Below are 12,194 nucleotides of genomic sequence, written 5' to 3'. Positions count from 1 at the left end.
AGATTCGATCACTGGAACTTTTGGTATTTCTCATGTAATCCATGGACAAAGAACAGACAATGAAAACAGACAAACATAACAAGGAACATAATCTTACCAAATGATACTTACAAAGTAACAAACTTATATGAACAACTCAGACTCACCTGAAAAATTGGAGGATGGTCCAGGTACAACAGTAGGGTAATTGCACTCTGCCTTTCGAGAAACACCCGCTTCATATCCAATTTGCTACGAAAGGCACTTATATTGAGCCAAAAAATACTGCTTTAAGGATAAAGTCCGCACTGGCCTTATACGAAAGAATTGCTTAATAAGTCAATTTTAAAGTAGTTTAATGTATTATAACTCAAAAAGAACATTAGGAAGTAAAAACTTCATAGTTTACTTAATTCTTAACTTACTATTGTTGTTTCAGATATGTCGACGATTGAAAGGAGCACTCAGACAAAGTTTCTGAAACTTTAGATCTAATAAAATATATACCTAGAAAATATGTAGCATTATCGTTTTTGCTTTTATTCTGTTTTGCCCTATATAATGAAATCGAGCTTTCTAATTAGATCGCCAATGCAGCCCCAAATATAGATGGGCCACATACACTCTAGACCCACAGACCGACCCTCCACATGGCAATATAATTATACTTCTATATATCAACTTTATGACAACAACTTGCCTGCATACCAAGCAACCTATATTTATGTTATGTTGCTACAAGATTGAAGTCATCACTACAGAAGTTTGATGGTCGTCATCATGAACTCGTGGATCGTAATGGTGTATCCATCAGCACCATGAAAACTGATTTATTCAACGGGTCATAGTTTTCCTTTCGTCGTTTGTCTACCCCGGACTTTACTTTTTATGAGCAACTCGGCGGGTGTTCCTAGAAAAGCAGAGGACGCTTACCCTACCGGTGCACCTGGTCCGTGCGCCCTTTTTTTAGTGGAGTCTGAGTTGCTCATTTACTTTTGTTACTTTGTATGGTTGATTTTAGTTACTTTATGTTCTTTGTTATGTATGTCTGTTTTCCGTGTCTGGTCCTTGTCCCTGGATTACATTCTTTTGATTACCGCTATAACCTTGGTTCTCTTGCTTACTCTGTCACATCAAAAAGATTGAAGTAAGCCCCTGTAATATTTGCATGCTACATGTATGTATGATTGATAATTAATAATTAACTTAAGTTTCATTAGTGAGAAAATGATAATTATAATGCAAATTGCAATGAAATAAAAACATTTTTTTTCAGCAACATATTCATTAAAGGAAAACTACTTTTTAGAAATTGTCTTGCCCTGACTTGTTTATAAAAATAACAGTTTGTAATGCACCGTCCCTGCCACCATGTTTATGAAATCATAAGTTACTGCATGCATACTGCGTATATCATTTATTAAATAGATGTTATTTATGATAAATAACAATTTATTCAATGACTGAAAGAAATAACGGAAAGTTTATATTTTACAATCAACCTTAAAACTTGGCCTTTTACAATTTATTCAAATATGTTTTATGTAGTTCAACAAGTTGGTATACTAATAATCAACTTAAATATGTGCAAGTATTCCATATATGTCGTCTACCACGAACTTTACTTTTTATGAACAACTCGACGTGTGTTTCTAGAAAATCTAGGACGTTTACCCTAGATGGTCCCGGGTACCTGGACCATCCCTCCAGTTTTAAAGTGGAGTCCGATATGCTCATTTACTTTTGTTACTTTGTACGTTTTGCTTAAGTAACATTATGTTCTTTGTTGTGTTATCTGTTGTCCATGTCTGGAGTTTGTCCCTATATATCATTCGTTTGATTTCTGCTAAAATCTTTGTTGCCTTGATTACTTTTAAATACCAAACGTATTTGTTCTTTTGAAAAAAAAATACAAGAAATACGTTCGTAAAAATTAATAAAACAAATGTCATATCTCATACTATAATAAACCCATAAACCTATATGCATGTGCTTTTTAATCTCTTGAAAATGCAACATCGTCTTTAAATATATAATTGCGTATAAGCTAAGCATCAAGAGATTCTTTCAATGAAATATTTAGGTCATATAGTTGTTACTCTAAGTGCATAAGGCTACAGAACTTACCATTCTAAGGTAAATGGGCAATGTAGGGAAAGAATGGAGAATGAGGCGTTGGGCGGGGATTTTAAATGGGCTGGAGTTTTTTTTTAATGGGATGGTGATTTTGAATGGACAGGGTGGGGAAATAAATTTTACGATATTTGTTAAGAAAAAAATCCATCTTGAACGTGTATGTTGAGCATGCTCCATGCAAGTTCATCGACTTTCCTATATTTAACATGAAAGGTTCTATTCTCCATAATTTGAAATAAATACCTGTGCACTGATGTAATCTTAAAGTTATGCTTAACTATTACTTTAACACATTATCGTTACATGTAAAATATTTTATTCGTTATGCAACACTAAAACTATTAAGTAGTATTCCATAAAACAATCGTGCAAATTGTAATTCATTCTTGGAAAGCCTCTCTATTTTTATTGTTGATATTTTGTTTAAAATATTATAGTAAACAAAAATTACCACGAGGCTACTCACATAATCCTTTTTCTTGTGAGATAAATATTGAATAAAATATACTGTAGTACTCAAACTTAAGGAAGATAACTCTGTAATTGACACTAAAATACAATAAAATCTGTTGGATCTTCAACATGAATTGTCAGCGAATAGCAGACAGATTGGAATAAGTAATTATACATTTCATCATATAATCAAATAAGACAACTTAATATCAAAAATAAAAATGTACAGTCTTTTTGGGGGTGCAACACATATGACAAAACTTGCATGATTCTTGCAAAGACTACTACTTTGCATCCTGTTTGGTATTGCTAGAGGTAATACAAGGTATATTCCCCAAATTACATAATATATCGTTTACAAACACTAATTGGTCTTTCAAATATAGGCGTTTCAAAAGCTACATACTTTCGTGTTTCAATAAACTTCATAGGTTCCTGCAGAACCTTCAGAGTTGGAAGATCATATCACTATGGATTTTGTGAAGTATTTAATGGTACCAGCTTTTCTTGGAAGTATTTTTCATAACACTGTAAATGGGGAGTTAACATCAAGTCTTAAACAGGCAGGTAGGAACACAGATTTCTTTTTTATTGGTATCTAAATTTCAGCAGCTCCTTAAAGTGCCGGGAGAAATTTGTTTTACTGTACGCGTGTATGACTGTTTTACCATTTTATATCAATACACTTTCAGCAAATCATGGTGGGAACAGTGTTATGTATATGCAGCTTCACTCTGATGGCTGTACCTTCTATTTTGGCACGTCTTTTCATAAACTACTTTAGACTGTGAATGAAAATTTAGTGCTGAGCTTACCGTCTCTGTCTATGACAAAATACAAAATCACACGTTGCAAAAAACCAAGTATATCAAGTTTTAAATAAACTGAAAATAAAGCACAGTTGTAACTTATTATAATTTATTTGAGTATTTTTAGCTAATGAAATAAAAAATCGTTGATGAGATAAATGTACATGTAACATGACTAAAATACTTCTGTGACCTCCTAGGGAAAAATATTATATAACTGATTGAATCACAGTCAAATCTGCCTAAACCGAACACGGAATGGCAAAAATTTGTTGTATTAAACATAATTATATTGACGGCGTTTTGTCAGTTTAAATGTGTTTTAAAATTAGATAACTTAAAAAAAAAGCTGTTTCAACCGGACAAATTCATCATTCCAAATTGGTTTTGTTTAGACATGTACTTTACACATGTTATTTTTGTAGTATCCACTAGTGTTAGCCAGTTTCTATCCGCTCAAATAAGTAGAGTAAAAATTTCACCAATTTCCATAGCAGGAATAATCTTAACAGTGTAAGTACAATCAAACAGATAATAAAACAATAGTGTTCTCGTATGATTATTAAGTCTTCAATCTTTTTTGATATGTATGGTTTTTAGTACTTTAAATTTACAATATCAATTAATAAAATTTCGATAAGTGGCAACATCCCTTAGGCTCCTGCGTATGGAGTGTTCATATCACAACTCATACGTTATGCCAGAGCTTGCCGAAACTACGCAGACTTTTTGTATCGCGCTAGAAGTCTAACAAATAGGCCTCTGGAACAGGGTTATGTTGCTACAAGATTGAAGTCATCACTACAGAAGTTTGATGGTCGTCATCATGATCGTTATGATGTATCCATCAGCACCATGAAAACTGATTTATTCAACGTGTCATAGTTTTCCTTTCGTCGTTTGTCTACCCCGGACTTGACTTTTTATGAGCAACTCGGCGGGTGTTTCTAGAAAAGCAGAGGACGCTTACCCTACCGGTGCACCTGGTCCATGCTCCCAGTTTTAGTGGAGTCCGAGTTGCTCATTTACTTTCGTTACTTTGTATGTATGATTTTAGTTACTTTATGTTCTTTGTTGTGTGTGTCTGCTTTCCATGTCTGGTCTTTGTCCCTGGATTACATTCTTTTGATTACCGCTATAGCCTTGGTTCCCTTGATTACTCTTACATTACCTTAAACTTGCGTTTGTCTGGAGAACATTTTGTGGGCTTCTGTTTAATTGAGTACTGGTAATCAAATCTCTCAATTCTGTTCTGTGTGTTTTAACGCTTTTGGCATAAAATACGTTCTTCCCATAATGTAATCATAATTTAAAGTTACTAAAAAGTAGAACATAAATTATGTAAGATACTGTAAGATAAGAAGGAGTGATATGAAAAATATTATCTGAATCCTTATTTATCATTGCTCTCTGTTTAAAGGACAGATATTTCGGAAACAGATTCCCCTACAATCGAAATCTCAGAGTCAAAGATTCATTACATAATTCGAATAAAGGAATTAGGAGTGCAGATGGTTGGAACTTGGTCATTTGCTGGCATCATGTATTTTATTGATACTGTTTTATTTATTTTACAAACAAGATGTGTTTTTTGTTTTTTATTTGTTTTTCTTTTTCTTTTTTTTTTTTGGTTCTAGATGACTGGTATGTTTTTCAATATGTAATATAGTCAAATGTTTTCCTTACATTTGTATACAAAGATAAAACACAAATACGTTGATGGATGTCTATTTACTTAAAATTGCATCAGATTCATATAACTGGATATTTTTGTGGGTATACATTTTCTGACGAATTTCGCGGTACAATTATAACCAAATAATTTCAAAAAGAAAGAATTGTGAAATATTATTCAATCACGGCTACTGATAAAACACGACTGTCACAAATAGAGCTAGAGACCACATAGGCTTGATTAAGAAAACGATATACGCTTGACACCAAACCGCAAAATGTCGTTCCGCATACACTACCACTACTTTGTTTGTAACTTGATACATTTAAGTAGAAACTCGTTGTGCATGCGTCTGATAACAATTTTTTTGAGTAAAAAAAGTACAGTTATTCTGAAAGATCAGTAGGATTTTTTTGTGTATGATCACAAATATTGTAACTTTGTATTAGAACAGGAACTTTTACAGCCAATGCAAGAAAGGTTAATGTTTACATCGAAATAGGTGAGTGTTCATTTTATTCGTGTTTTTGGTTCAACTGATGTACCAGTCCATATAAGATTTCAGTTCTTCGAATGGTAGAAATGATTCATGATGTATAAAAACTTCCGAAAAATTTAGGCCTTTTGGGTCTACATATGTTAATTTTTTAACAAGGCGATATTCCATTCTGTAAACAGATCTACTTCACTTTATTTTTAATTATTTATTTATTTATTTATTTATTTATTTATTTTTACGGGGATCGTGCATTCATCTCCCACTAACATCAACCACATCAAGAACGATAACAGTTACAAAGTATAATTTTTTTATACAATCTATACAATTTTTGTCTCAAAAGCGCAACAACCAAAAGAAAAAAAACCTTGTTATTTGATCAGTAACTGTTTCAAAACCAGAAATAAAAATTAGTTTTGGATATGAATGAATTACTCCCTGAGTTTTTTAAAGACTGCAACTTATTTCTTCATGAATTCTGTGCTGCCTTTTTATCTATTTGCCTCTTATCATCAGTGTTGTATTGTTGTAATAAGTGAAAAATATTATTGTTATATAACAGAATGTTCTTTAATGATGCATATGATGTTTCAGTTAAGGCAACAAATCAGGTGGGCTACTGTCGTGCTATTATTGGCCAAATGACGATTGGCTTTAAACCAAGTCAACCATCGGGCTCTACAGAGGGGCCAGTTAATCTTAGTTCCAGTTTAATCGGAGAACTCAAAAAGAAATTAGCTGAAGAAGTTTGTATTCTTATTTAATTAATTTTCCTAAAACTGTTTGTGATTCAAATTATGTTTCTTGCAAATGGCTCAAATAAACGCATCGCAGTACTATATTTTTGAATGTAAAACCTTGCATTCCCTGGTTTTGGATGACAGTTATGTAACCCTTGAATTAATGAGACTTCAATTTTGTTAAGTCAGATGCAAACTAAAAACTCTACCCATGTGTTCATAACGTTAATCTTTACGAGAAAATATACAAAAATAAAAATATAAAAGTAGAAACTTCAAACACAAATGTGCATATATTCAATTGTATGTTTGGCTATTGGTGTGTATATTCAGTTTCTGAAATTTGTGTCGATTCAGGCAAATATTTTCATGTCCAAAAATGTTATAATTAAGAAAAAAATCACGGAAACTCCATTTTATCAATATTTTACCACGTGTTGACTATTTATGTCTCCTTTTACCAGGAGCGATAGTGATGGAGTTTCCGTGATTTATTTCCATTTTAATATGACTAGTGTCTTCATATTTTGAATAGACGCAACCTATGTGTTGCACGAAATGTTGGTCATGTGTTTTTCACTTTTTTTTACCATGGCTGGGGTCTAAAGAGCTTTGAAGCATGTTATATAAGAATCTCTTTTTCGCTTTTCTTTTTATTTCTTTATTTTCTTTTGATTTTAAAACCGATTTAATACATATATTCATCTGTTATCTATTGTGAAAAAACATACATTGATAATTTATTTTGCAAATGCAAATACAAGAGCACATAAATATTCAATGAGTCCAAACCTCATTAAAAATTCATATAGATAACATCCATTTTCTGGTTCGATGTCATCTTTGTTTAAGCTTATCATTCCAAACAATTAAACTCAAGCTCTCATTATTTTATTAAGTCATGTCATTGACAATCCTTTACTTTTTCGCTGTCAGTCAGTACCTTAAATGGAAGTAAATAATATTCTTTTCTTTCTTTTTTTAATCTAATAGTTACATTGTTGGTCATTTAATTATATAAATCAAGGTACTTTAATGTCAAGATTTTACCGTGCATAAAAAAATACACAGCATCAGGTTTCCACACTCAGTATGATCTTTTTTTTTTTAATTCTTTTGCAGATATGCAAGAATATGAAAAATACATTGAATTCAAACCCACTTTTTCCACCACCATAAAAAAAGATAAAGTTGGTAAGCAGATATTGTATCTTGACACATTTTGTTTCATGGTTTAAAAATAACATGTGCAATTATTAGCATTTGTGTGTGTGTGTGGTTTTTTTTTTTATTTTTTTTTTATTTTATTACTCAGTATGTGTACAATTATTGATTTCCATCGATACATGTATATGCATATTCATGTGTTCATTTGTGTTTTTGTCTGTTTTCATATTTTATCAAAGATACGTAACTCTGCCAGTATTTATACTCATGTATTGATGTTAGTATTTCCAAAACCATTCCATTTGATAAATATTTCTTTTTTATTTTAGACTATTGGATCATTCGTTCGGTTTATCAGCAATATGGTATGATGAATAATATTTACTGAATTCAATATTCTTCATTCGTTTGATGGAGATATAAAGAAGAAATTTACAGATGATATCACCTTCATTTGACTCACAAAAAAATAAAATTGATATAAACTAATTGTTTATTTCATACAAATAGAAGTAATCGCTTTACATGTATCAAAAGTAATAAAGAAATTACTTATCTAAATGGTAAGTACAGTGATGTAGGTTGCTTCTATAGTCATCTGTTGTTTAATTGTTGATGCGTTATTTGTTTTTGGAAGGGCCGGTAAACAAAAAAAAAATGGGGTAAAACTCTAGTTAAATTATAGCAAAAGAAAACTCCTGAGCTCAAATAGACATACGTAACAATATGACAGAAGGGAAAAATAATATATTAAGAAACAAAAGATAGACGTTGATAGTGTTCAAAGTCACTATTTTTGGACTGCTAAATGGCTGTTATAAGAACCAGGAAAACTGGCATAGTCCATATTAGAACCACTGTTTCGTAAAACGTCTCATGGGCTATTTGAGTTTGTGATATAGTCTTTAATATCAATAACTTTGTCGGTTATTCCATTGTTCAACCATGATACGTGGAATACTTTATATTGTGTTAACTTTCGCATAAATGTAAGTACAACGGATATGTCTCAATGGTTACTAGTATTTGTAATGAAAGCATGTAATATGTGTGGTGAGAAAGTAGAGAAAAAATAACTTGCTGTATAGTGATATCAAGTGAAAAAACTGGAAAATTCTTTTCTTTACCCTACCGGTGCACCTGGTCCATGCTCCTAGTTTTAAGTGCAGTCAATCTTTGGATTACCGCTATTACCTTGGTTCCCTTGATTATTTTTTCAACTAAATTAAATAAAACTGTAGATTTACTCAATTTTGTCAAAACCTCAGATTATGTGTATCATATACATCGGCGGGTGTTTCAAGAAAAGGACAGGACGCTTACTCTACCTGTGCACCTTGTCCCTGCTCCTAACTTTTGGTGTAGTGCGACTTGCCCATTTGCTGTTGTTCTTTTGTATGTGTTATTTTGATCATTTGATGTTCTTTGTAGATTGTGTATACTTTTCCTGTCTGGTTTTTATCCTTGGGTTATATTCGTTCCATCTTATCTTGGTTACTCTTTCCGAAAGAGAAAGACTTACAAAATTTTAGAGCATTTTTTCATTCTTCACTTCATTCATTATTTGTATGATTCTTATGCGAACCTGTTTTAAAAAGACATAATTGAATATCAAGAATAATTAAAATTAGTAAAACAGTAACCATATTGAAAGAGTAAAAGGGAACTAAATACAAATAAATTATTCATATAACGTGAAAAAAAACTGTAAAAAAAATAGGCTCTAATTTTCTACAAAAAGTATCAAATATGCAGATATTTGGTAATACATGTATCAAAATTACCAAATTAATAAAATTTAGCAATATTCAAAAGGAATGTCAAAAAGGAAAACCCTTATAACAAATAGCAGGGTTAAATTCTGATAACAAACGCGTTGGTCCTGACTTGGTACGGGTATTTCATAATGAAAGATTAATTTCAGTTTTATAGCGCAGTAAACCCCCTCTTCCATTACGAAAGAAACCATTGTCGACCCAGACTACAAAGACAAAGTTAAAATCAAATTTATCTTAGTTAAAATATAGATTCCCATTTCTGGATAGGTACGATTTATTTTACCCTCAACCGGAAGTGGATGTGTTTGATAATGATTTTTTAAATCATAGCACACCTCGATATGTTAATGACTGTGCTTTTGTATCTGTCATTTGGCTTGACTTTTTGAAAACACATTTTCTAGCTATCATTTGAAATTTGTCATCCAAAGTGATAACAGCAAACATATTGAAAGAGTATTCCAGCGAACCAAGATTCGATCAATACACACAAAAAACATTAAACATTACACGTACAAAGTAAGAAAAGTAACAGCAGAACCTTGTCTCCCACTACAAAACTGGGAATATTGACGAGCTGCACCGGTAAGGTATACTTTACTGTACAAAATAGAAGACATACACATATACAAAATATGCAAATAAAACATAACATCAATTTATGCATTTAGAAGGAGTAATAAAGGGAACCAATATTCTAACGGAAATCAAAAAAATGTATCCCAGGGACAAAGATCGGGCATGAAAAACAGACACACATGACAAATAATATAAACTAACAAAATTATACATACAAAGTCACAAAAGTAAATGAGCCACTCCTCGGACTCCGCTAAAACTGGGAGCATTTTTAATTAATATTGAAAACACACACACAATAAATACAATTGACTAATACTTAATTAAGCATATTAGATCAATTTATGTTATCTCAAAAATGGTTTAATTTTTTAACAAGACATTTCGGGGGAAAAGCCAGTAACAGTAAAATAAGAATGAAAAGCTTCGGTTAACCAGCACACTTGAAAGGCACAAAAATCAATTATTAACATAAATATCATCTTTGTGGCAACTCTCATTCCGGTATTCAATTATACACATAAAACCCCGAGTATTTATACCATATCAAAATACTTCTTACAAGAATAAAATATAGAACGACCAATTCCTAGTAGTATAATTTAATATTTTTTTTATAAAAGTAATAAGTGAGTAAATCTTGAGATGAATTAAATGAAAATACAAAACGCAATGCAGAGTAGAACTCTTAAGAATTGTGTAAAACAACAGAAAAGAAAACAAACAAGATAAATAATAATTCAAGTTAATACACGATATACACAAACTAAAATATCACGACCTCCGGACAGTTAAGGAATGACTGTTATATTTGTTTCGGTCTATGAAGAAATAACCTCAATCAAATGGAGCATACCTGCGAATATTTAGCAGGATATCATTAAGTGTGCACCACGGGCATTGAGAATATTTCAAGTAAACCGAAAAAAATATATATCAGTCATTCTTTGTAATTTGATTTTAGTATCAAAAGTAAACGAGTAAATCGTCAAATAAGGTTAAAGATGTCACAATCACATATCGAAGTTTGGTCAATGAGATGATGGACACAATTTGTTTTCGAATCAGAAAGCGTGTTATACCTGAAATTAAATTATTACGTTGTAACATTTTCAAAGTTGAATGTGTCTACCGGAAGAAACTCTTATCGTACATCTCAGTTTGAATTCATCATTACTATCGCTAACACTAGAGTCACTTGAAGATCGAACTATGAGCTGTTGACCACATTTAACACATGTCGCCAGTCCAAAATTCTCAGGAAAAAACACCATCCGACAATTCTACCACCACGGTGTTTTTAGACAAACGTTCAACACGATACTGACTTTAGGCCAATGCAGACAGACATATAGACAAAAAATATTTTATTTAACTCTCACCTCTCATATAGATATATATACAATAAAATACATAACGTAAATTAAAAGTGATAAAATTACTATCATTCGAGAGCCACCCTCATAAGAGTTACGGGAGACTTTAATAAATACATAACAAATTACGATATTTATATAAAACATTCTTTCTATGAATTAAAATATTGCAGATTTTGGCAGTGTAAAAACATATATCGTCATTCCTGAATAAAAACAAAATTGTGTCATCCTCTGATATATTCATAAACGTATTATTAATATCACAAGCTCTGTTAAATAGTAATCAAGGGAACCAAGGTTATAGCGGTAAGCAAAATAATGTAATCCAGGGACAAAGAACAGACATGGACAACAGACATTCACAACAAAGAACATAAAGTAAATTAAATCATACATACAAAGTAACAAAAGTAAATGAGCAACTCATTACATTATTTTGTATATAACGGGCATGTAAATAAAACATGTTTTTCGTTTTCTATAAAATTGTTCATAACACATTCATCATAAAAAATATTTTATCTTCGATTGATAAACATTCGTATCTGCAAGTTCAAATTTTACAGATGCCACACCATATCAAAATCAAGGGTATGCACTTCGATAATTACTTGGCATATTTATGCTCACATATTTCACTTTACCATATTCATTTTTGAATGATCTATAAATTCTAAGTTTACTATGGTCATTTAGTCATTACACCATTTTTGTGCTTATACATAATGAAAGATTCATTTTCAATATGTTTTACAACATTTTTATTTAAAATATATTCTGTTTTACGCAAATGTGACATATTAAGTTTTCTAGATTTACTTGAACTCACTGTTTTTCTGCTATTACACATTTTTCTATGGTTTAGTCCTGGTTTGCCTACTTTTAATTACCCCAATTATAAATCGGTTGTACAAATAAAAAAGACAAATGGTTCACTGACCATGAATTTGTACAGTCCGTTTCAAAATAGGTGTCATACATGTACCTGTATGTTTCTATA

General features: G+C 31.4%; 1 protein-coding gene across 1 annotated transcript; it reads left to right on the top strand.

Moving 5' to 3' along the window:
• The first annotated feature begins 2,921 nt into the window (after positions 1–2,921).
• Positions 2,922–7,942, top strand: LOC148606023 (uncharacterized). Its single transcript, XM_088546823.1, has 7 exons — positions 2,922–3,135; positions 3,803–3,890; positions 4,798–4,920; positions 5,502–5,554; positions 6,146–6,297; positions 7,414–7,485; positions 7,788–7,942. Exons 1-6 carry the CDS (start codon positions 3,039–3,041, stop codon positions 7,468–7,470), a joined length of 570 nt encoding a protein of 189 aa, XP_088402949.1. The 5' UTR covers positions 2,922–3,038; the 3' UTR covers positions 7,471–7,485; positions 7,788–7,942.
• The last annotated feature ends 4,252 nt before the right edge of the window (positions 7,943–12,194 follow it).

This window comes from Perna viridis, chromosome 9 (genome assembly GCF_037379345.1).
Source record: "Perna viridis isolate PV_CMFRI_1.1 ecotype Kerala chromosome 9, ASM3737934v1, whole genome shotgun sequence".
Classification (NCBI taxonomy): domain Eukaryota; kingdom Metazoa; phylum Mollusca; class Bivalvia; order Mytilida; family Mytilidae; genus Perna; species Perna viridis.
The sequence above is the reverse complement of the archived record's forward strand: the minus strand, read 5'-3'. Positions and strand labels throughout refer to the sequence as shown.

Coding starts and splice junctions, on each gene's coding strand:
- LOC148606023 (XM_088546823.1), top strand. CDS start 3,039: ATGGATTTTGTGAAGTATTTAATGGTACCAGCTTTTCTTGGAAGTATT. Junction 4,921..5,501: donor TGGTCATTTGCTGGCATCAT/GTATTTTATTGA, acceptor ACTTTGTATTAG/AACAGGAACTTTTACAGCCA. Junction 6,298..7,413: donor AAAAGAAATTAGCTGAAGAA/GTTTGTATTCTT, acceptor ATTCTTTTGCAG/ATATGCAAGAATATGAAAAA.